At 42.0% G+C, this 26,783-nt stretch overlaps 1 protein-coding gene across 1 annotated transcript; it reads right to left on the reverse strand.

Annotated features, from left to right (window-relative positions):
• Positions 1-820: 820 nt before the first annotated feature.
• On the reverse strand, positions 821-22,692 carry LOC135530943 (NLR family CARD domain-containing protein 3-like). The gene is made up of 11 exons (XM_064959110.1): positions 22,598-22,692; positions 21,300-21,398; positions 15,634-15,750; positions 14,114-14,230; positions 13,727-13,811; positions 13,369-13,597; positions 11,195-12,989; positions 10,736-10,909; positions 2,928-3,101; positions 2,316-2,362; positions 821-1,940 (listed from the first exon to the last, which is right to left on the reverse strand). Exons 2-11 carry the CDS (start codon positions 21,380-21,382, stop codon positions 1,414-1,416), a joined length of 3,348 nt encoding a protein of 1,115 aa, XP_064815182.1. The 5' UTR covers positions 21,383-21,398; positions 22,598-22,692; the 3' UTR covers positions 821-1,413.
• Positions 22,693-26,783: the final 4,091 nt, after the last annotated feature.

Genomic DNA, 26,783 nt, shown 5'->3' on the forward strand with positions numbered 1-26,783 from the left:
TGTGTTTTATTATGAAAAGTACAATATATCCTTGTATACTTGTACAACTATGGAGCGTATGTCCATATATAATTGTATATAATTGTACAATTTGTTATTCAACATAAAATACATTTTATTGTAAGAGGTCCTGGGTCAAGGTCACAAGGCCCAGTATGTGTGTGTGTGTATGTGTGTGTGTGTGTCTGTCCAGTGTGTGTGTGTTTATGTGAGTGTGTCCAGTGTGTGTGTGTGTGTGTGTGGGTGTGTGTGAGTCCAGTGTGTGTGTGTGTGTATGTGTGTGTGTGAGTCCAGTGTGTGTGTGTGTGTGTCCAATGTTTGTGTGTTTCCAGGGTGTGTGTGTGTGTCCAATGTGTGTTTGTGTGTGTGTGTGTGTGTGTGTGTGTGTGTGTGTGTGTGTGTGTGTGTGTGTGTGTGTGTGTGTGTGTGTGTGTGTGTGTGTGTGAGTCCAGTGTGTGTGTGTGTCCAATGTGTGTTTGTGTGTCCAGTGTGTGTGTGAGTCCAGTGTGTGTGTGTGTGTGTGTGTGTGTGTGTGTGTGAGTCCAGTCTGTGTGTGTGTGTGTGTCCAGTGTGTGTGTGTGTGTGTGTGTGTGTGTGTGTGTGTCTTTGTCCAGTGTGTGTGTTTGTCCAGTGTGTGTGTTTGTGTGTGAGTCCAGTGTGTGTGTGTGTGTGTGTGTGTGTGTGTGTCTTTGCCCAGTGTGTGTGTGTTTGTCTTTGCCCAGTGTGTGTTTATGTGAGTGTGTCCAGTGTGTGTGTGTTTGTTCAGGGTGTGTGTCGGTCCAGTGTGTGTGTGTGTGTGTGTGTGTGTGAGTCCAGTGTGTGTGTGTGTTCGTGAGTCCAGTGTGTGTGTGTGTGTGTTCAGTGTGTGTGTGTGTCCAGTGTGTGTGTGTGTGAGTGTGTGTTTTCAGTGTGTGTGTTCAGTGTGTGTGTGTTCAGTGTGTGTGTTTGTCCAGTGTGTGTGTGTGTGTGTGTTTGTCCAGTGTGTGTGTGTGTGTGTGTGTGTGTGTGTGTGTGTGTCTAGCGTGTGTGTGTTTAACCAGTGTGTGTGTGTGTGTGTGTCCAATTGTGTGTGTGTGTGTGTGTGTTTGTCCAGTGTGTGTGTGTGTGTTCAGTGTGTGTGTGTGTGTCCAATTGTGTGTGTGTGTGTGTGTTTGTCCAGTGTGTGTGTGTGTGTCTCTAGTGTGTTTGTTTGTCCAGTGTGTGTGTGTGTGTGTGTGCAATGTGTGTGTGTGTGTGTGTCTCTGTCCAGTGTGGTTGTCTTTGCCCAGTGTGTGTGTTTGTGCAGTGTGTGTGTGTGTGTGTTTGTCCAGTGTGTGTGTGTGTGTGCAATGTGTGTGTGTGTGTGTGTGTCTCTGTCCAGTGTGGTTGTCTTTGCCCAGTGTGTGTATGTATGTTCAATGTGTGTGTGTGTAATTATTTCAGGGACACTGAGTCGCCTTCCCAACAAACCCTAAACCCTGGATAGAGGGGCTCAGTGAATGTGGAGGTGAATGTGATCAGGTGGGTCAGTGTGTCAGAGGAGGCTCTATAGAAGGACAGAGTGCCGGCTGGCCAGTCCAGATACACTCCTACTCTGTGGGGGCTGGAGGGGGGGACGTCTATGGTAGTGCGATTATTATTGTGCCAGGCAGCGTAACTGTTGTCAGAACAGAACAGACTCCAGGACTTGTCATTGGCTCCAAGACAACAGTCATTAACCCCTCCTCTCCTGCTGATTCCTTTATATGTCACTCCTATATCAGCCCCCCCACTCCACTCTACCTCCCAGTAACAGCGCCCAGTCAGACCCTCTCTACACAGCACCTGTTCACAGTCCTCAAATCTCTCTGGGTGATCAGGATACGGCTGCTCCTCTGTCCTACATGTCACCTTTCTGTTCTCCTCAGACAGAGAGAGGCGTCTGTTTACTGTGTTTAGGTCCAGTGTGAGATCACAGACATCTGATGGATGAAACCAGACACAATATTAGAAATCATCATCATTCACATTAGAATGTTAACTCACTTTTCACTAATTCATTTAATGTAGATGTTTCTAGGTATCAAAAGGAGAAGTTAAGGTAACTTGAGACTTGTTGAATGATCATATGTTATACTGTATGGTAATATAAAACACACTTATTCCCATTAATTACACACACACACACACACACACAGTCAAATCAACTCTTTGTAAACGTTGGTGTCCCTGATTTCTGCTTCTGTAGAACTACAGCTGATATTTAATATGACCAAGTCAGTAATGATGGTGGTCTTTGACTTAACTTGAATTAAGACTTATTCTTAGTCATATTCTTCACAGCAGTCAACACTCACATTTTCTAAGTCCAGGTTTCATTCTGTTCTCTCCACCATGTTCCACACTGTAGCGGTAAGCAGAAGAACAGACAGTCATTGAGGGATACACCTGAACTCACACACACACACACACACACACACACACACACACACACACACACACACACACACACACACACACACACAGGACACACGCGGATATACAGCATATAACTTCAAGCAAATGTTTGTCTGTGTTCGTGTCCAATTTGTGTGTGTGGGTGTCCTATGTGTGTGTGTGTGTGTGTGTGTGTGTGTGTGTGTGTGTGTGTGTGTGTGTGTGTGTGTACTGTGTGTGAGTGTCCAGTGAGTGTCCAGTGTGTGAGAGATTGAACACACACAACTTTGTGCACATACAGACAGGACACTCACCCACACACACACACACACACACACACACACACACACACACACACACACACACACACACACACACACACACACACACACACACACACACACACACACACACACACACACACACACAGTCAGCATATAACTTTGTCCAAGTGGTGGTCAGAATGTTTGTCTTAACCAGCCTGATAAGTCCAACATGTCTGATATGAACATTGACATAAACCCTCTACATACTTGAGTTTCTCCAGTCTGCAGTGTGGATCCTCCAGTCCAGCAGAGAGCAGTCTGACTCCTGAGTCTCCTGGGTGATTGTAGCTCAGGTCCAGCTCTCTCAGGTGTGAGGGGTTTGACCTCAGAGCTGAGACCAGAGAAGCACAGCCTTCCTCTGTGACTAGACAGCCTGACAGCCTGCAAAGAGTCAAATCATATTAAAACCACACTGATATTCTTTGATGGTGAAAATAATGGCAGTATATTTTTCTCCATATTCATGTCAAACCCTGATCTGTTTCACCTGCCTCTATTATTATTATATCCTGGTGTATATATCCCTGGTGTATATATCCCTGGTGTATATATCCCTGGTGTATATATCCCTGGTGTATATATCCCTATGTTTCCCTGGTGTATATATCCCTGGTGTATATATCCCTGGTGTATATATCCCTGGTTTATATATCCCTGTGTTTCCCTGGTGTATATATCCCTGTGTTTCCCTGGTGTATATATCCCTATGTTTCCCTGGTGTATATATCCCTGGTGTATATATCCCTGGTGTATATATCCCTGGTGTATATATATCACTGTGTTTCCCTGGTGTATATATCCCTATGTTTCCCTGGTGTATATATCCCTGGTGTATATATCCCTGGTGTATATATCCCTGTGTTTCCCTGGTGTATATATCCCTGGTGTATATATCCCTGGTGTATATATCCCTGGTGTATGTATCCCTGGTGTATATATCCCTGTGTTTCCCTGGTGTATATATCCCTGGTGTATATATCCCTATGTTTCCCTGGTGTATGTATCCCTGGTGTATATATCCCTGGTGTATATATCCCTGTGTTTCCCTGGTGTATATATCCCTGGTGTATATATCCCTGGTGTATATATCCCTGTGTGTCCCTGGTGTATATATCCCTGGTGTATATATCCCTGGTGTACATATCCCTGTGTTTCCCTGGTGTATATATCCCTAGTGTATATATCCCTGGTGTATATATCCCTGGTGTATATATCCCTGTGTGTCCCTGGTGTATATATCCCTGGTGTATATATCCCTGGTGTATTTATCCCTGGTGTATATATCCCTGGTGTATATATCCCTGGTGTATATATCCCTATGTTTCCCTGGTGTATATATCCCTGGTGTATATATCCCTAGTGTATTTATCCCTGTGTTTCCCTGGTGTATATATCCCTGGTGTATATATCCCTGGTGTATATATCCCTGGTGTATATATCCCTGGTGTATATATCCCTAGTGTATATATCCCTGGTGTATATATCCCTGGTGTATATATCCCTGGTGTATATATATCCCTGTGTTTCCCTTGGTGTATTTATCCCTGTGTTTCCCTGGTGTATATATCCCTGGTGTATATATCCCTGGTGTATATATCCCTGGTGTATATATATCCCTGTGTTTCCCTTGGTGTATTTATCCCTGTGTTTCCCTGGTGTATATATCCCTGGTGTATATATCCCTGGTGTATATTTCCCTGTGTTTCCCTGGTGTATATATCCCTGGTGTATATATCCCTGGTGTATATATGTCTGTGTTTTTTTCTGGTGTATTTATCCCTGTGTTTCCCTGGTGTATATATCCCTGGTGTATATATCCCTGTGTTTCCCTAGTGTATATATCCCTGGTGTATATATCCCTGTGTTCCCCTGGTGTATATATCCCTGGTGTATATATCCCTGGTGTATATATCCCTGGTGAATATATCCTGGTGTATATATCCCTGGTGAATATATCCCTGGTGTATATATCCCTGGTGTATATATCCCTGTATTTCCCTGTTGTATATATCCCTGGTGTATATATCCCTGGTGTATATATCCCTATGTTCCCTGGTGTATATATCCCTGTGTTCCCCTGGTGTATATATCCCTGTGTTTCCCTGGTGTATATATCCCTGGTGTATATATCCCTGGTGTATATATCCCTGGTGTATATATCCCTAGTGTATATATCCCTAGTGTATATATCCCTGTGTTTCCCTGGTGTATATATCCCTGTGTTTCCCTGGTGTATATATCACATTGTTTCCCTGGTGTATATATCCCTGTGTTTCCCTGGTGTATATATCCCTGGTGTATATATCCCTGGTGTATATATCCCTGGTGTATTTATCCCTGGTGTATTTATCCCTGTGTTTCCCTGGTGTATATATCCCTGGTGTATATATCCCTGGTGTATATATCCCTGGTGTATATATCTCTGTGTTTCCCTGGTGTATATATCCCTGGTGTATATATCCCTGGTGTATATATCCCTGTGTTTCCCTGGTGTATATATCCCTGGTGTACATATCCCTGTGTTTCCCTGGTGTATATTTCCCTGTTTATATATCCCTGTGTTTCCCTGGTGTATATATCCCTGGTGTATATATCCCTGGTGTATATATCCCTGGTGTATATATCACTGTGTTTCCCTGGTGTATATTTCCCTGGTGTATATATCCCTGGTGTATACATCCCTGGTGTATATATCCCTGGTGTATATATCCCTGGTGTATATATATATCACTGTGTTTCCCTGGTGTAGTTATCCCTGTGTTTCCCTGGTGTATATATCCCTGGTGTATATATCCCTGGTGTATATATCCCTGGTGTATATATCCCTGTGTTTCCCTGGTGTATATATCCCTGGTGTATATATCCCTGGTGTATATATCCCTGTGTTTCCCTGGTGTATATATCCCTGTGTTTCCCTGTTGTATATATCCCTGTGTTTCCCTGGTGTATTTATCCCTGGTGTATATATCCCTGGTGTATATATCCCTGGTGTATATATCCCTGGTGTATTTATCCCTGTGTTTCCCTGGTGTATATATCCCTGGTGTATATATCCCTGGTGTATTTATCCCTGTGTTTCCCTGGTGTATATATCCCTGGTGTATATATCCCTGGTGTATATATCCCTGGTGTATATATCCCTGGTGTATTTATCCCTGTGTTTCCCTGGTGTATATATCCCTGGTGTATATATCCCTGGTGTATATATCCCTGGTGTATATATCCCTGGTGTATATATCCCTGTGTTTCCCTGGTGTATTTATCCCTGTGTTTCCCTGGTGTATATATCCCTGGTGTATATATCCCTGTGTTTCCCTGGTGTATATATCCCTGGTGTATATATCCCTGGTGTATATATCCCTGGTGTATATATCCCTGGTGTATTTATCCCTGTGTTTCCCTGGTGTATATATCCCTGGTGTATATATCCCTGGTGTATATATCCCTGGTGTATATATCCCTGGTGTATATATCCCTGTGTTTCCCTGGTGTATTTATCCCTGTGTTTCCCTGGTGTATATATCCCTGGTGTATATATATCCCTGTGTTTCCCTGGTGTATTTATCCCTGTGTTTCCCTGGTGTATATATCCCTGGTGTATATATCCCTGGTGTATATATCCCTGGTGTACATGTCCCTGTGTTTCCCTGGTGTATATATCCCTGGTGTATATATCCCTGGTGTATATATCCCTGGTGTATATATCCCTGTGTTTCACTGGTGTATATATCCCTGGTGTATAAATCCCTGGTGTATATATCCCTGGTGTATATATCCCTGGGGAATATATCCCTGGTGTATATATCCCTGTGTTTCCCTGGTGTATATTTCCCTGTGTTTCCCTGGTGTATATATCCCTGGTGTATATATCCCTGGTGTGTATATCCCTGTGTTTCCCTGGTGTATATATCCCTGGTGTATATATATCTGGTGTATATATCCCTGGTGTATATATCCCTGGTGTATATATCACTGTTTCCCTGGTGTTTATTTCCCTGTTTATATATCCCTGTGTTTCCCTGGTGTATATATCCCTGGTGTATATATCCCTGGTGTATATATCCCTGGTGTATATATCCCTGGTGTATATATCACTGTGTTTCCCTGGTGTATATATCCCTGGTGTATACATCCCTGGTGTATATATCCCTGGTGTATATATCCCTGGTGTATATATCCCTGGTGTATATATATCACTGTGTTTCCCTGGTGTAGTTATCCCTGTGTTTCCCTGGTATATATATCCCTGGTGTATATATCCCTGGTGTATATATCCCTGTGTTTCCCTGGTGTATATATCCCTGGTGTATGTATCCCTGTGATTCCCTGGTGTATATATCCCTGTGTTTCCCTGTTGTATATATCCCTGTGTTTCCCTGGTGTATATATCCCTGTGTTTCCCTGGTGTATATATCCCTGGTGTATATATCCCTGGTGTATATATCCCTGGTGTATATATCCCTGGTGTATTTATCCCTGTGTTTCCCTGGTGTATATATCCCTGGTGTATATATATCCCTGTGTTTCCCTGGTGTATTTATCCCTGTGTTTCCCTGGTGTATATATCCCTGGTGTATATATCACTGGTGTATATATCCCTGTGTTTCCCTGGAGTATATATCCCTGGTGTATATATCCCTGGTGTATATATCCCTGTGTTTCCCTGGAGTATATATCCCTGGTGTATATATCCCTGGTGTATATATCCCTGGTGTATATATCCCTGGTGTATATATCACTGGTGTATATATCCCTGGTGTATATTTCCCTGGTTATATATCCCTGTGTTTCCCTGGTGTATATATCCCTGGTGTATATATCCCTATGTTTCCCTGGTGTATATATCCCTGGTGTATATATCCCTGGTGTATATATCACTGTGTTTCCCTGGTGTATATTTCCCTGGTGTATATATCCCTGGTGTATACATCCCTGGTGTATATATCCCTGGTGTATATATCCCTGGTGTATATATCCCTGGTGTATATATATCACTGTGTTTCCCTGGTGTAGTTATCCCTGTGTTTCCCTGGTGTATATATCCCTGGTGTATATATCCCTGGTGTATATATCCCTGTGTTTCCCTGGTGTATATATCCCTGGTGTATATATCCCTGGTGTATATATATCACTGTGTTTCCCTGGTGTATTTATCCCTGTGTTTCCCTGGTGTATATATCCCTGGTGTATATATCCCTGGTGTATATATCCCTGGTGTATATATCACTGTGTTTCCCTGGTGTATATTTCCCTGGTGTATATATCCCTGGTGTATATATCCCTGGTGTATATATCCCTGGTGTATATATCCCTGGTGTATATATCCCTGTGTTTCCCTGGTGTATTTATCCCTGGTGTATATATCCCTGGTGTATATATACCTGGTGTATTTATCCCTGTGTTTCCCTGGTGTATATATCCCTGGTGTATATATCCCTGGTGTATTTATCCCTGTGTTTCCCTGGTGTATATATCCCTGGTGTATATATATCCCTGTGTTTCCCTGGTGTATTTATCCCTGTGTTTCCCTGGTGTATATATCCCTGGTGTATATATCACTGGTGTATATATCCCTGTGTTTCCCTGGAGTATATATCCCTGGTGTATATATCCCTGGTGTATATATCCCTGTGTTTCCCTGGAGTATATATCCCTGGTGTATATATCCCTGGTGTATATATCCCTGGTGTATATATCCCTGGTGTATATATCACTGGTGTATATATCCCTGGTGTATATTTCCCTGGTTATATATCCCTGTGTTTCCCTGGTGTATATATCCCTGGTGTATATATCCCTATGTTTCCCTGGTGTATATATCCCTGGTGTATATATCCCTGGTGTATATATCACTGTGTTTCCCTGGTGTATATTTCCCTGGTGTATATATCCCTGGTGTATACATCCCTGGTGTATATATCCCTGGTGTATATATCCCTGGTGTATATATCCCTGGTGTATATATATCACTGTGTTTCCCTGGTGTAGTTATCCCTGTGTTTCCCTGGTGTATATATCCCTGGTGTATATATCCCTGGTGTATATATCCCTGTGTTTCCCTGGTGTATATATCCCTGGTGTATATATCCCTGGTGTATATATATCACTGTGTTTCCCTGGTGTATTTATCCCTGTGTTTCCCTGGTGTATATATCCCTGGTGTATATATCCCTGGTGTATATATCCCTGGTGTATATATCACTGTGTTTCCCTGGTGTATATTTCCCTGGTGTATATATCCCTGGTGTATATATCCCTGGTGTATATATCCCTGGTGTATATATCCCTGGTGTATATATCCCTGTGTTTCCCTGGTGTATTTATCCCTGGTGTATATATCCCTGGTGTATATATACCTGGTGTATTTATCCCTGTGTTTCCCTGGTGTATATATCCCTGGTGTATATATCCCTGGTGTATATATCCCTGGTGTATATATCCCTGGTGTATATATCCCTGGTGTATATATCCCTGTGTTTCCCTGGTGTATATATCCCTGTGTTTCCCTGTTGTATATATCCCTGTGTTTACCTGGTGTATATATCCCTATGTTTCCCTGGTGTATATATCCCTGGTGTATATATCCCTGGTGTATATATCCCTGGTGTATATATCCCTGGTGTATTTATCCCTGTGTTTCCCTGGTGTATATATCCCTGGTGTATATATCCCTGGTGTATATATCCCTGGTGTATATATCCCTGGTGTATATATATCCCTGTGTTTCCCTGGTGTATTTATCCCTGTGTTTCCCTGGTGTATATATCCCTGGTGTATATATCCCTGGTGTATATATCCCTGGTGTACATATCCCTGGTGTACATATCCCTGTGTTTCCCTGGTGTATATATCCCTGGTGTATATATCCCTGGTGTATATATCCCTGGTGTATATATCCCTGTGTTTCCCTGGTGTATATATCCCTGGTGTATAAATCCCTGGTGTATATATCCCTGGTGTATATATCCCTGTGTTTCCCTGGTGTATATATCCCTGGTGTATATATCCCTGGTGTATATATCCCTGGTGTATATATCCCTGTGTTTCCCTGGTGTATATATCCCTGGTGTATATATCCCTGGTGTATATATCCCTGGTGTATATATCCCTGGTGTATATATCCCTGTGTTTCCCTGGTGTATATATCCCTGGTGTATATATCCCTGGTGTATATATCCCTGGTGTATATATCCCTGGTGTATATATCCCTGGTGTATATATCACTGTGTTTCCCTGGTGTATATTTCCCTGGTGTATATATCCCTGGTGTATACATCCCTGGTGTATATATCCCTGGTGTATATATCCCTGGTGTATATATCCCTGGTGTATATATATCACTGTGTTTCCCTGGTGTAGTTATCCCTGTGTTTCCCTGGTGTATATATCCCTGGTGTATATATCCCTGGTGTATATATCCATGGTGTATATATCCCTGGTGTATATATCCCTGTGTTTCCCTGGTGTATATATCCCTGGTGTATATATCCCTGGTGTTTATATATCACTGTGTTTCCCTGGTGTATTTATCCCTGTGTTTCCCTGGTGTATATATCCCTGGTGTATATATCCCTGGTGTATATATCCCTGGTGTATATATATCACTGTGTTTCCCTGGTGTATATTTCCCTGGTGTATATATCCCTGGTGTATATATCCCTGGTGTATATATCCCTGGTGTATATATCCCTGGTGTATTTATCCCTGTGTTTCCCTGGTGTATATATCCCTGGTGTATATATCCCTGGTGTATATATCCCTGGTATATATATCCCTGGTGTATATATCCCTGGTGTATATATCCCTGTGTTTCCCTGGTGTATTTATCCCTGTGTTTCCCTGGTGTATATATCCCTGGTGTATATATCCCTGGTGTATATATCTAAAACACAACCAAATTTAAAACTGTAAGCTTCACTGTCCAAACACATATGGTGTGGACTATGTGTGTCTGGTAAACACATGTGGATCTGGTGAACAGTTATCACTTGTTGACCAACTGCAGGAATACTGACCTCAGAGTCTCCAGTTTACAGTGGGGATTCCCCAGTCCAGCAGAGAGCAGCTTCACTCCTGAATCCTTCAGGTCATTGTTACTCAGGTCCAGCTCTCTCAGGTGTGAGGGGTTTGACTCCAGAGCTGAGACCAGAGAAGCACAGCCTTCCTCTGTGACTCCACAGCCTGACAGCCTGCAAAGAGATCATCATGACTTCACAAACACACTGTTCATTTAACACCAGTAGTGTAGAAGGACAATGGCAGATGCATTTGGTTTATTCTCTCAAACAACATATAGATTCATCTTCCGTCTCCTAGAATTGTATGGTCATACTATTATACTAATGTGAAAATCAATGCATTTATTCAGTATGTTTTTCAAAATAATAGATTATACATATTATAATACATATTTTTCTCTAAACTGAATATTTCTTCCTGATGATGAGTTCTTAAATGTCATTTTATTTACTCACAGAGCAGCTCTGGAGGCTTTGACCACTGGCAGCAGCCTCAGAAGACCTTCCTCTGATCTGGAGTATTTCTTCAGGTCAAACACATCCAGCTCTTTTTCTGAAGTCAGCAACACAAAGACCAGAGCTGACCACTGTCCAGGTGACAGTTCGTCTTCTGAGAGACTTCCTGAGCTCAGGTAGCTTTGGATCTCCTCCACTAGAGAATGGTCATTCAGTTCATTCAGACAGTGGAACAGATTGATGCTCCTCTCTGGAGAGAGATTCTCCCTGATCTTCTCCTTGATGTAGTTGACTGTTTCTTCATGGGTCTTTGAGCTGCTTCTTGACTTTGTCAGTAGACCTCGTAAGTGCTTCTGATTGGACTCCAGTGAGAGGCCCAGAAGGAAGCGGAGGAAAAGGTCCAGGTTTCCCGTCTCACTTTGTAAGGCTTTATCCACAGCACTCTTGTAGAAAGTAACTTTATGCCTTTGTTTGATCCTCACAGAAAAGCTCCTGGACTGATTTGTTTTCAGTTTGTTCATTAGATTCTCATTGTTGTTGATGAATGAGAGGAACACATATACAGCAGCCAGAAACTCCTGAATGCTCAGATGAACAAAGCAGTACACCTTGTCCTGGTACAGCCCACATTCCTCTTTAAAGAGCTGTGTGCACAATCCTGAGTACACTGAGGCTTCATTAACATCAATGCCAGCCTCTTTCAGGTCTTCTTCATAGAAAATCAGATTGCCCTTCACAAGCTGTTGAAAAGCCAGTTTTCCCAGTGACAGAATGCTCTCTTTATTCCAGTGTGGACCTGTCTCTTCTTCCCCAAGATACTTTTCATTCTTCTGTTTGGTATGAAACACCACAAGGTGTGTGTACATCTCAGTCAGAGTCTTGGGCATCTCTTCTCTCTTATGTTCCAGCATGTGTTCAAGGACTGTTGCAGATATCCAACAGAAGACTGGAATGTGGCACATGATGTGGAGGCTCCTTGATGTCTTTATGTGTGAGATGATTCTGCTGGCCAGGTCCTCATCACTGAATCTCTTCCTGAAGTACTCCTCCTTCTGTGGGTCATTGAACCCTCGTACCTCTGTCACCTGGTCAACACATCCTGAAGGGATCTTATTGGCTGCTGCAGGTCGGGTAGTTATCCAGAGGAGAGCAGAGGGAAGCAGATTTCCCTTGATGAGATTTGTCAGCAGAACATCCACTGAGGTTGACTCTGTGACGTCCCAACAGATCTTGTTCTTCTGGAAGTCTAGGGGCAGTCGGCACTCATCCAGACCATCAAAGATGAACAGAACTTTGTACTTGTTGTAGTTGGAGATTCCTGATTGTTTGGTTTCCATTGAGAAGTGTTTGAGAAGTTCAATGAAAGTGTGTTTGTCCTCTTTCATCAAATTCAGCTCCCGAAAAGGGAATGAAAATACAAATTGGACATCCTGATTAGCTTTTCCTTCAGCCCAGTCCAGAATGAACTTCTGCACAGAGACTGTTTTTCCAATGCCAGCGACTCCCTTTGTCAGCACAGTTCTGATAGGTTTGTCTTGTCCAGTTAAGGGCTTGAAGATGTCATTACATTTGATTGCAGTCTCTGGTCTTGCTTGTTTCCTGGTTGTTGTCTCAATCTGTCTCAGCTCATGTTCATTATTGACCTCTCCTGTTCCACCCTCTGTGATGTAGAGCTCTGTGTAGATCTTATTGAGAAGTGTTGGGTTTCCTTGTTTAGCGATCCCCTCAAATACACATTGAAACTTCTTCTTTAGATTAGATTTGAGTTCACGTTGGCAAATCACAGCAAACTCATCTGAATGAAGAAATAACACAGAGGATATTAATATTAATCTGTTTTAATGCCTACAGTATTGTAGGACTGTTATAAAGTTGTACATTATAATAATGTATTCTCTTAACTGGCTGTATAAATGTGTAAATGTTTTCATAATGCATTACAGACTGGTGTGACTGATTATATAATTATTGGTATTATTGATGGTATTATTAATGTTGTCTCTCTCTCTAAATTAATCAGCACAACACATCCCTGCTGCTACTTGATGAGGTCACTAGGTGTTGTTTTAAGGCTGCTACAATATCATTGAGTTACACAGCTACTTTAGCTGGACTTTAGCTACAGCTTTTAAATGTTATAAAACAGCATTCAACATGAGGCAGACAGATCTTACATTTCTCCAGTGTGTCAGCAAGCTCCTTCTGGTTCATTTTCCTCAGGATGTGCAGTGTGATCTTCAGAGCCCCCTCTCTGGCACTGCTCTCCTGCTTCTCATCTTCTATGTCCACCCCTTCTTTATCCTGATTCTGACTCTCAAAGCCTTCTGGGAGTTCTGGACTAAGAATCCTCTTGAACATCTTCAGCTCGTTCTTCACAAATGTCATGATTTTCTCTTCAAGCAACTGAAATAAATAAAGTAAATAAGTTAAGCAAGAGAAGAAATGCTTTCTCATTAACACATGAATGAATGATTGACCGATCAACTTTACTTGAGGTAAACAAAAACAAATGAACATAACAGGACAACATACACTGAATATGGAGCCCAGGTCGGTTTGATGACTCTGGGAAGACTGACCACTGAGAATCTCTGACTCTGATCTCTCCTGTTGGTATCTGTAGACAAAACATGAGATTACATCTCCTCATCCAGGGACACACACACACACACACACACACACACACACACACACACACACACACACACACACACACACACACACGCACACACACACGCACTCACACACAGGGAGGGAACATTGTGTTTGTTTAATATTGTTTTAGGACTATGAAAATGGACAAAATGATTAGCCTATGGATTCTGAAAACAACAAAAATAAATTACAAAATGGGAGAGGAGAAATGACTAGAGACAGTGTTGTTTAACTCACTGACCAGGACCCATGAGTTCTTCTTACCTTTGTTCAGTAGAAAAGTCTCCCTCTCTAAAGTTTAGAGGAGGATCCATAGACCAATCACTCTTCATGGACACACAGCTGGGAACAGGGGAGGCTGGTCTCTCCTGCTGGATTGGTCTTCAACACAACAGAGACAAACATTACATCTCTCATCTACTCTGAGCTCAGATGGGGAAACATAAGAAGAGTTTCATTCCAAAACGATATATATCACTTTTCAGAAATGTTAGTAAATTAGCTTTTATTGTTTAAAGCATTTCTGAAAGAGATTGGTGTGTTTTTTCACTATCTAATCATGGTATGGGATTGATATGTACAGATATGTATTTGTTTAAAATCACTTGATGTCTTCATTTCAGAGAGACAAATAATCATGTTTTTTTTCCGCAAAATGCTATATATTTGCCTCACTCTCAAATGTTACCGACCGGAATAATGAGGCTATAAGGAGTACCAGTACTGAGTCAATGTGCAGGGTACCAGGTAGTTGAGGTAATAATGAGACTATAAGGAGAACCAGTACTGAGTCAATGTGCAGGGTACCAGGTAGTTGAGGTAATAATGAGGATATGAGGAGTACCAGTACTGAGTACTGAGTCAATGTGCAGGGTACCAGGTAGTTGGGGTAATAATGAGGCTATAAGAGTACCAGTACTGAGCCAATGTGCAGGGTACCAGGTAGTTGAGGTAATAATGAGACTATAAGGAGAACCAGTACTGAGTCAATGTGCAGGGTACCAGGTAGTTGAGGTAATAATGAGACTATAAGGAGAACCAGTACTGAGTCAATGTGCAGGGTACCAGGTAGTTGAGGTAATAATGACACTATAAGGAGAACCAGTACTGAGTCAATGTGCAGGGTACCAGGTAGTTGAGGTAATAATGAGACTATAAGGAGAACCAGTACTGAGTCAATGTGCAGGGTACCAGGTAGTTGAGGTAATAATGAGACTATGGAGTACCAGTACTGAGTCAATGTGCAGGGTACCAGGTAGTTGAGGTAATAATGAGACTATAAGGAGAACCAGTACTGAGTACTGAGTCAATATGCAGGGTACCAGGAAGTTGAGGTAATAATGAGACTATAAGGAGTACCAGTACTGAGTCAATGTGCAGGGTACCAGGTAGTTGAGGTAATAATGAGACTATAAGGAGAACCAGTACTGAGTCAATGTGCAGGGGACCAGGTAGTTGAGGTAATAATGAGACTATAAGGAGTACCAGTACTGAGTCAATGTGCAGGGTACCAGGTAGTTGAGGTAATATGTACATGTAGGTAAAGGTAAAAGTGACTAGAAAATCAGGATAGAGATTACCACTCCTCATCCAGGGAGTGCACACACACACACACGGAGGAAACATTGTGTCTGTTTAATATTGTTTTAGGACTATGAAAATGGACAAAATTATTAGCCTATGGATTATGAAAACAACAACAATAAATGGGAGAATGGGAGAGGAGAAAATACTAGAGACAGTGTTGTTTAACTCACTGACCAGGACCCATGAGTTCTTCTTACCTTTGTTCAGTAGAAAAGTCTCCCTCTCTAAACTGTAAAGGTTGACCCATAGACCAGTCACTCTTCATGGACACACAGCTGGGAACAGGGGAGGCTGGTCTCTCCTGCTGGATTGGTCTTCAACACAACAGAGACAAACATTACATCTCATCTACTCTGAGCTCAGATGGGGAAACATAAGAAGAGTTTCACAAATAGAACTGACTTCCAGACGTTAGTTAATGGCGCGAGAGCAGTGTGTCATTTTTAATAACGACATTCATTTAGCGTCGCGAGCGTTGTCGTCAGTCTGTCAGCCCCGCTAAAAGGCTGGTGTCGTTACTCTGCCTTCTCCGGGGGATGTTGAGGTAAATTTACTAACCGGGAGGGTTGAATGATGTAATTAATTAGAGGGCTGGAAGACGCACTCTCGAGGTTGTTTACTCACAATATCAGATAATAAGATGATTTTTATAATGAATGTATACTGAGGTTGAGGTTTTGACTAGTGATTATTTACCCGGCGTTCAATACCTGCTATTGAGGCGCCCTGAAAATAATATTCAAAAGTTCGGTCCTTGGACACAGACGGGTTAAACACTAAAGTTACCGTCCATCTAGTGAAGAGAGGAGAACCGGACAGAGGTAGACAGCATCCGTCAACGAGAGAGGGAGAAGCCTCACCGGGATTTAACAGGTGGAAGAAACAACCGGGGAGCTCCATCGGTCCACAAGAAATGCAGACAGCCGGTGACGATGTAGTGGTAGCTACGGTAACTAGGATGCTGCTGGTAGAGTAGCTAGCTAGATTACCGAGCTGTACCGACTAGCTAGGATAACTAGGATGCTGCTGGTAGAGTAGCTAGCTAGCTTACCGAGCTGTACCGACTAGCTAGGACAACTAGGATGCTGCTGGTAGAGTAGCTAGCTAGCTTACCGAGCTGTACCGACTAGCTAGGATAACTAGGATGCTGCTGGTAGAGTAGCTAGCTAGATTACCGAGCTGTACCGACTAGCTAGGACAACTAGGATGCTGCTGGTAGAGTAGCTAGCTAGATTACCGAGCTGTACCGACTAGCTAGGATAACTAGGATGCTGCTGGTAGAGTAGCTAGCTAGCTTACCGAGCTGTACCGACTAGCTAGGATAACTAGGATGCTGCTGGTAGAATAGCTAGCTAGCTTACCGAGCTGTACCGACTAGCTAGGATAACTAGGATGCTGCTGGTAGAGTAGCTAGCTAGCTTACCGAGCTGTACCGAATAGCTTGGTTAGTTAGCAGGTCGTTCGTCTGTCCCTCGTCTCGATGATGAATCCGGTGAACCACAAAATGAAACAAGGATAGAGAGTGAAAGGGATCTGGCTACACTCACACTGTCCCTGACCGTAAAGAAAAAAGCAAATTGAACAGTAAACTTCGGTGTCTCAACACTGTAACAAACTCCGTCGTTATTCCCCAAGATCACCTCAGTCCACTCTGCGCGTAACCGGCTTGGCGCCACACCGAACGTGGACGCGGACAGTTCTGTACGGGGACGCGGACAGTTCCAGAACGCGGACATGAGCAGTGCCAGTCAAACCCAGTCTTGACAGTGGGTAACATTGGTAATATTCATTTTTTATCATTATGTAAAACAAACATTCTGTTTTTTTATAACAATATGTTGAGATCAGGGACCATACCCACAAAGTGTCTCAGAGTAGAACATTGGTCATATAAGTGCTGAGAATAAAGACAGTTTACACTTTATGGGTATAAATTAAAGCTATGCATGAAGTCTCTAGTCCCACCTCGTCAGCAGATATTTAGGACACCACGTGAGCTGTCCTAAGTAGTTAAGAGTTAACAGCAGGTGTCTTGATAATACTATAGAATAATGCAGTGAGTCAGTGGTTCCTGAGCCACATGTAATTGCTTTGGAGTAGTTTAAAATAATGTTTTGATATTTGATATGATCAATCCATTAATAATATATGTCTTGTGCTTTTGGCAATGATTTATGTGTAATAATGATGTATAACAAGTGATACCATGTATGTCTGCATAGCATTTTGTCTTCATTTTGTCAGATTAACTCATGCTTATTCCCCAAGATTAACTCAGGTTTTCACCCAGTGGCTAAGGAGTTGGACCTGTGGCCTAAAGTTGGCTGGTTCAAATCCCGATGGAAAATTTGCTAACTGCTAGGGTTGCGTGATGTCATTTATATTCCGAGGTTGTTTACTCGCAATATTAGATATTAAGGTGATTTTTTATAATGCATGTATACTAAGGTTGAGGTTTTGACTAGTGATTATTTACCTGGGATTCAATACCTGCTATAGTCACTTGTTTTTCTCACCCAATAGCAACACAGCCCTAATAGGAGATATACAGCTAACTAAAGTAATGAGACCATTTTAGAAAATCATGAGACATATGGGCTGTGGTTGCTGCTATTTTATGTCAATCATATTGCTGCTTGTAGACTATAACTGATGCTTCATGGTCCATCATATTGCTGCTTGTAGACTATAACTGATGCATCATGGTCCATCATATTGCTGCTTGTAGCCTATAACTGATGCTTCATGGTCCATCATATTGCTGCTTGTAGACTACAACTGATGCTTCATGGTCCATCATATTGCTGCTTGTAGACTATAACTGATGCTTCATGGTCCATCATATTGCTGCTTGTAGACTATAACTGATGCTTCATGGTCCATCATATTGCTGCTTGTAGACTATAACTGATGCTTCATGGTCCATCATATTGCTGCTTGTAGACTATAACTGATGCTTCATGGTCCATCATATTGCTGCTTGTAGACTATAACTGATGCTTCATGGTCCATCATATTGCTGCTTGTAGACTATAACTGATGCTTTCGTGGTCCATCATATTGCTGCTTGTAGACTATAACTGATGCTTCATGGTCCATCATATTGCTTCTTGTAGCCTATAACTGATGCTTCATGGTCCATCATATTGCTGCTTGTAGCCTATAACTGATGCTTCATGGTCCATCATATTGCTGCTTGTAGACTATAACTGATGCTTCATGGTCCATCATATTGCTGCTTGTAGACTATAACTGATGCTTCATGGTCCACCATATTGCTGCTTGTAGCCTATAACTGATGCTTCATGGTCCATCATATTGCTGCTTGTAGCCTGTAACTGATGCTTCATGGTCCATCATATTGCTGCTTGTAGCCTATAACTGATGCTTCATGGTCCATCATATTGCTGCTTGTAGACTAAAGCTGATGCTTCATGGTCCATCATATTGCTGCTTGTCAACTATAACTGATGCTTCGTGGTCATATGCTCCCATCTATTGGACATTTTGCAATTAAAAGTTATTAATTCACCTACAGACATTGGTGGGGCTGCTGAGAAATAAAGTGTATTTTTCTGGTTAATTCCTTAGATCTCAAACCTGCCCCACCTTTCCCAGGCCAATTGCTCGACTTTCACATAGAGGTTACCAGGTCACCCAGTTCAAACCACATTTGAAAAATAAAACACGTGACTTGTTGATCAAGTGTTCTGCCTTGCAATAATAAAATAACAAAACAAAAACAGCAAAATGCTGAGACAGGTTTTGATTAACAAAATAATCTAAATGCTATTTAGTACCATAATGGTATTTACTAACATAATATTATTACTAAAACAATTTCTAAAATAATTTGGGTTAAGGTTAATGCTAAAATAGGTAATACGTAGGGTTATATACTGATGTAAAAAGGGCTTTATAAATACATTTGATTGATTGTTAGGTTCAGGGTTTATAAGGAAAAAACAGTATGGGTTTATAGCTCTCTTGCTCCTCCCTGTGGCCTCTGGGTACTACATAACTAATTCAAGACATAATCTGAGGAAGCAACTGCTTCAGATCTACAAATCAATGAGCGAGACCTGCCCATTTGTTTTCTAACTCAGTGAAACTGCGCAGCTTTCACTCAATCCGATGTCTACGAACGAACATTTCGATGCATATCAAATTACCCAGCAGTCATTTAGTAACAACAAGTCATCAAAAAAAGTGTTGTTTCTTAATTTAAAAAATGTCTTCTGGATTTTTAAATCGGCCACGTCTTGAAAAAGAGGACAGGGACATATGTTTTAGTTAGGTGGTATACCTTTTCCTGAAAACAAATATGGTTAACCATGACCAGAAAATGTTTAAGGTTTAGCACTGTGCGTCACCACAACGTGTATCCAGGCGAACGGTAATCACGCTCACCAAGTAGCTGTAACCCTGTTGATAATAAGTAACCTGACGTCAGCGTTCAAGCTTCATGCCGGCAGGTGTCACTGATAAAATAGTGAAGCTGCCATTGTGACGCAGAACAATGAGTTGGGAATAGAACGTTCAGAAGGTGAGTTGATTCCACGGAGCTCAATAGAACTAATAGGAGCTGGCAGGAAGAAGAATGACCTAAAATAACGCCTGTTTTTTAGCGATACTATATAACATAACATAATATTATGAAACTGGGCACCATGGCGGATGCAATTAACTAGTTATCAGGAAAAAACGTTGTTGTAAATGTCATGTTTCCAGCCTACTTAAGGTGCAACGAAAATAATATTCAAAAGTTTGGTCCTTGGACACAGAGGGGTTAAACACTAAAGTTACCGTCCATCTAGTGAAGAGAGGAGGGGTTAAGAATGGAGCAGAAGAGACATGTTTGCTGTAACTAATGGTCAACGTTGTATTATAATGTATGTATTGTAATGCCAGTGTTGACATGGGCCATCGTTCAAACAAGCCTCCCTGACCACCAGTGTGTTTGGATATAATGAAGATCAATTCAGTGAAGAAGAACCTCTAGAGTTCTGACCAAAGAGCCCTATAAAGGGTTAAATATATACTGTATACTCAGACACTACCTAACCTCCTATAAAGGGTTATATATATATTCTATATATACTGTATATTCAGACACTACCCAACCTCCTATAAAGGGTTCTATATATATTCTATATATACTCTATACTCAGACACTTCCCAACCTCCTATAAAGGGTTCTATATATATTCTATATATACTGTATACTCAGACAGGCTAACCTCCTATAAAGGGTTCTATATATATTCTATATATACTGTATACTCAGACACTACCCAACCTCCTATAAAGGGTTCTATATATATTCTATATATACTGTATACTCAGACACCTCCTAACCTCCTATAAAGGGTTCTATATATATTCTATATATACTGTATACTCAGAGAGGCTAACCTCCTATAAAGGGTTCTATATATATTCTATATATACTGTATACTCATACACTTCCTAACCTCCTATAAAGGGTTCTATATAGAACTTTAGTGGTTCTGTATATTGTAGGAAGATAGAACCCTTTTTGGTTTCAACAGGAGTGAAGAGTGTGTTGATATAACGGATATATTGTCAGAATTCAGCTTGTAACAACGATCAGAATAAAAACTAGAAAGTTATGCCTGCCAACATATTAGATCATAATTAAGAGGCTAAATGATTGTGTCATGCTAAAATTTTATAGAGGTGTGTGTGTGTGTGTGTGTGTGTGTGTGTGTGTGTGTGTGTGTGTGTGTGTGTGCGTGCGTGCGTGTGTGTGCGCGTGTGTGTGTGTGTGTGTGTGTGTGTGTGTGTGTGTGTGTGCGTTTTGCGAAACAAAAATTCATACAAACAAACATTGTAATCTCACCTCTTAGCTTTGGTGTCATGTTCCCCAGAGAGTCTCATTTTAGAGGCAGGGCCCCCCTCCACTCTCTCCCCAGAGATACTCATTTTAGAGCACTGACCCCTAAACAGAGATACAACATGCTAGTTGTGGTTAACACAGTGACAACTAAACAGAGATCCAACATGTTGGTTGTGGTTAACACAGTGACAACTAAACAGAGATCCAGCATGTTGGTTGTGGTTAACACAGTGACAACTAAACAGAGATCCAACATGTTGGTTGTGGTTAACACAGTGACAACTAAACAGAGATCCAACACGTTGGTTGTGGTTAACACAGTGACAACTAAACAGAGATCCAACATGTTGGTTGTGTTTAACACAGTAATTCTTGAAGGTCATATCTTCTCTTTTAATCAGTATCTCTTAGAAAACAAACATTTACTAACAGACACATCTAGACAGTCAGGTGATTTAATGCATCACATGAATATGTAGTCGTGATTTATATTTTTCACCTTTTGTCCATAATAATAATAATAATAATACAATAATAACAATATAATAATATTATTAATAATAATAATAATAATATATAATAATATTAATAATAATGTAATAATAATAATATAATATATGATAATATTAATAATAATGCTATATAATAACAATAATAATAATAATAATAATAATATATAATAATATTAATAATAATGTAATAATAATAATATAATATATGATAATATTAATAATAATGCTATATAATAACAATAATAATAATAATACTATAATATATAATAATATTAATAATAATGTCTCACTTTCTATTTTAATGATTTCTCTCATTCTAGTGTGTTGCTGTGTTCAACAGGTATGATATTATGATGCTGTTACTGAATTCAGTTCATAATATTAATGTTAAGAAAAGTCTGTTCAGTGGTTTCATACCAAATTACACAGGAAGCAGGAGCTCATTGGAATTTAGAAAACGACTAATGTTTTGATATTCTGAAAGACGACTTACAATTTTTACATAAAACATATACAAATTGTAAAATAACCGCGATATAGGAATATATGAACAACATGTTATTGAATGTGACTTGACTACACCCAGTTAGCTATATGAACAATATGTTTTTGAATGTGACTTGACTACACCCAGTTAGCACCATTTTGTATGATTGAACTGTCACGTAGCTGTCCCAGGTGAAATGGACTGTTAGATCTGAGTGTTTTACTGTCATTCACAATACTAAAATAACACCGGACATTTAATTTCTCTACACACTTTACAATAATCACTGGGAAGATTCTTACCTTGCAGCCTGAATTCACAACCAGAACATGTCAAGTCATTGAGATATTTTCCGTTGTGCTGAGAGATCACCTTCCTGATGACAAGTGTCTCTGTATCTATGTTCTAGGTACAGTTGATCTTTGGATGCAATAATATCTGGTCAAAGTCTAGTGACACAACACCATAGTATTTCATAACCATAACAGCAGTTTAACCTTTGGCCAGTAAAGGCCATGGCATATTATAACATGTAGAATCATGATGATGATCCAGGTTCATACTATAACATGTAGAATCATTATGATGATCCAGGTTCATATTATAACGTAGAATCATTAAGATGATCCAGGTTCATACTATAACATGTAGAATCATTATGATGATCCAGGTTCATACTATAACATGTAGAATCATTATGATGATCCAGGTTCATATTATAACGTAGAATCATTAAGATGATCCAGGTTCATACTATAACATGTAGAATCATTATGATGATCCAGGTTCATACTATAACATGTAGAATCATTAAGATGATCCAGGTTCATACTATAACATGTAGAGTCATTATGATGATCCAGGTTCATACTATAACATGGAGAATCATTATGATGATCCAGGTTCATACTATAACATGTAGAATCATTATGATGATCCAGGTTCATGTTATAACATGTAGAATCATTATGATGATCCAGGTTCCTACTATAACATGTGGAATCATTATGATGATTGTCGCGCCCTGGTCGTAATATATTGTGTTTGTCTTCATTTATTTGGTCAGGCCAGGGTGTGACATGGGTTTATTGTGGTGTGTTTTGTCTTGGGGTTTTGTGGGGTGTTGGGTGTGTGGCTTAGTGGGGTTATCTAGCAAAGTCTATGGTGTCTGGAGTGGTTCTCAATCAGAGGCAGGTGTTTATCGTTGTCTCTAATTGGGAACCATATTTAGGCAGCCATATTCTTTGAGTATTTCGTGGGTGATTGTTCCTGTCTCTGTGTTTGTTGTCACCAGATAGGCTGTATAGGTTGTCACGTTCCGTTTGTTGTTTTTTGTATTGTTATTTTTCTTCATAATTAAACATGTTTCAAAAATACCACGCTGCATTTTGGTCCGATTCTCCTTCACCAGACGAAAGCCGTTACAGAATCACCCACCACAATGGGACCAAGCGGCGTGGTAACAGGCAACAGCAACAGCAGGAGCAACAAAGAGAGGAATGGACATGGGAGGATGAATTGTTTGGAGAAGGACCCTGGGATCAGCCTGGAGAATATCACCGCCCCAAAGAAGAACTGGAGGCGGAGAAAGCTGAGAAGCGCTGGTATGAGGAGGCAGCACGGCGACGGGGATGGAAGCCTGAGAGTCAGCCCCAAATATTTATTGGGGGGGCTCACAGGGAGTATGGCGACGCTAGGTAGGAGACCTACGCCAACTTCCTGTGGTTACCGGGGGGCTAGAGAGAACGGGCAGGCACCGTGTTATGCTGTGGTGCGCACGGTGTCTCCAGTGCGGGTGCATAGCCCGGTGCGGTATATTCCAGCTCCGCGTATCGGCCGGGCTAGATTGAGCGTCGAGCCAAATGCCATGAAGCCGGCTCTACGCATCTGGTCCCCAGTGCGTCTCCTTGGGCCGGCTTACATGGCACCAGCCTTGCGCACGGTGTCCCCGGTTCGCCTACATAGCCCAGTGCGGGCTATTCCACCTCGCCGCACTGGCAGAGCGACCGGGAGTATTCAACCAGGTAAGGTTGGGCAGGCTCGGCGCTCAAGAGCTCCAGTGCGCCTGCACGGTCCGGTCTACCCAGTACCACCTCCACACACCAGCCCTCCGGTGGCAGCTCCCCGCACCAGTCTTCCTGTGCATGTCCTCGGCCCAGTACCACCAGTGCCAGCACCATGCAACAGGCCTACAGTGCGCCTCGCCTCTCCAGCGCTGCCGGAGCCTTCCTCCTCTCCTGTGCTGCCGGAGTCTCCCGCCTGTTCAGCGCTGCCAGAGCCTTCCTCCTCTACAGCGCTGCTGGAGTCTCCTGCCTGTTCAGCGCAGCCAGAGCTGCCAGGCTGCATGGAGCAGCCAGAGCCGCCAGTCAGCATGGAGCAGCCAGAGACGCCAGTCAGCATGGAGCAGCCAGAGCCGCCAGTCAGCATGGAGCAGCCAGATCCGTCAGTCTGCCAGGATCCGCCAGTCAGCCAGAGTCTTCCAGATCTGCCAGTCAGCCAGACTCTTCCAGATCTGCCAGTCAGCCAGACTCTTCCAGATCTGCCAGTCAGCCAGACTCTTCCAGATCTGCCAGTCAGCCAGACTCTTCCAGATCTGCCAGTCAGCCAGACTCTTCCAGATCCGCCAGTCAGCCAGACTCTTCCAGATCTGCCAATCAGCCAGGATCTGCCAGAACCGCAAGCCAGCCAGGATCTGCCGGATCCAACTACCGGCCTGAGCTTCCTCTCAGTGCTGAGCTTCCACTCAGTGCTGGGCTTCCTCTCAGTGCCGAGCTTCCTCTCAGTGCCGAGCTTCCCTCAGTCCCGAGCTTCCCCTCAGTCCCGAGCTTCCCCTCAGTCCCGAGCTTTCCCTCAGTCCCGAGCTTTCCCTCAGTCCCGAGCTGCCCCTCAGTCCCGAGCTGCCCCTCAGTTCAGTGGGGTTCTGGGTGAGGACTACTAGGCCATGGTCGGCGGCGAGGGTGGACTATCATAGGACGCGAGGAGGAGGGATTAAGGCATTAACCTTTTGAAACTCTGGGGGCGCTATATCATTTTTGGATAAAAAGACGTGCCCGTTTTAAGCGCAATATTTTGTCACAAAAAGATGCTCGACTATGCATATAATTGGTATAACTCTGACGTTTCCAGAACTGCAAAAGATATTTTCTGTGCGTGCCCTAGAACGTGAGCTACAGGCAAAACCAAGATGAAACGGCATCCAGGAAATGAGCAGGATTTTTGAGGCTCAGTTTTCTATTGTCTCCTTATATGGCTGTGAATGCGAGAGGAGTGAGTCAGCCCTTTCTGTCGTTTCCCCAAGGTGTCTGCAGCATTGTGACGTATTTGTAGGCATATCATTGGAAGATTGACCATAAGAGACCACATTTACCAGGTGTCCGCCCGGTGTCCTGCGCCGAAATTGGTGCGCAAAAAGTCAGCTGCAAGTATTTTTCCACAGAATTCAGAGAAGAATGCAGGCTTCCACGAACGATATATCAATGAAGAGATATGTGAAAAAACACCTTGAGGATTGATTCCAAACAACGTTTGCCATGTTTCGGTCGATATTATGGAGTTAATTCGGAAAAAGTTTGACGTTGTAGGTGACTGAATTTTCGGTTCGTTTCGGTAGCCAAATGTGATGTACAAACGGAGCGATTTCTCCTACACAAAGACGCTTTCAGGAAAAACTGCACATTTAGTATGTAACTGAGAGTCTCCTCATTGAAAACATCCGAAGCTCTTCAAAGGTAAATTATTTTATTTATTTGGTTATCTGGTTTTTGTGAAAATGTTGCGTGCTAAATGCTACTCAAAATGCTAAGCTAGCTTAGCATACTCTTACACAAATTAGTGAATTGCTATGGTTCAAAAGCATATTTTGAAAATCTGAGATGACAGTGTTGTTAAGAAAAGGCTAAGCTTGAGAGTAGGTGCATTATTTTCATTTTATTTGCGATTTTCAGAAATCGTTAACGTTGCGTTATGCTAATGAGCCTGAGGCTTTAGTCACGATCCCGGATCCGGGATGGGGAGTTTCAAGAAGTTAATAGAGTGGGGTCCACGTCCCGCGCCGGAGCCGCCACCATGGACAGACGCCCACCCGGACCCTCCCCTATTGTTTTGATATGTGTCCGGGAGTCCGCACCTTAGGGGGGGTTCTGTCACGCCCTGGTCGTAATATATTGTGTTTGTCTTCATTTATTTGGTCAGGCCAGGGTGTGACATGGGTTTATTGTGGTGTGTTTTGTCTTGGGGTTTTGTGGGTGTTGGGTGTGTGGCTTAGTGGGGTTATCTAGCAAAGTCTATGGCTGTCTGGAGTGGTTCTCAATCAGAGGCAGGTGTTTATCGTTGTCTCTGATTGGGAACCATATTTAGGCAGCTATATTCTTTGAGTATTTCACGGGTGATTGTTCCTGTCTCTGTGTTTGTTGTCACTAGATAGGCTGTATAGGTTTTCACGTTCCGTTTGTTGTTTTTTGTATTGTTTGTTTTCTTCGTAATTAAACA

Source organism: Oncorhynchus masou, unplaced genomic scaffold (assembly GCF_036934945.1).
Source record: "Oncorhynchus masou masou isolate Uvic2021 unplaced genomic scaffold, UVic_Omas_1.1 unplaced_scaffold_1464, whole genome shotgun sequence".
In the NCBI taxonomy this organism is placed as follows: Eukaryota; Metazoa; Chordata; class Actinopteri; order Salmoniformes; family Salmonidae; genus Oncorhynchus; species Oncorhynchus masou.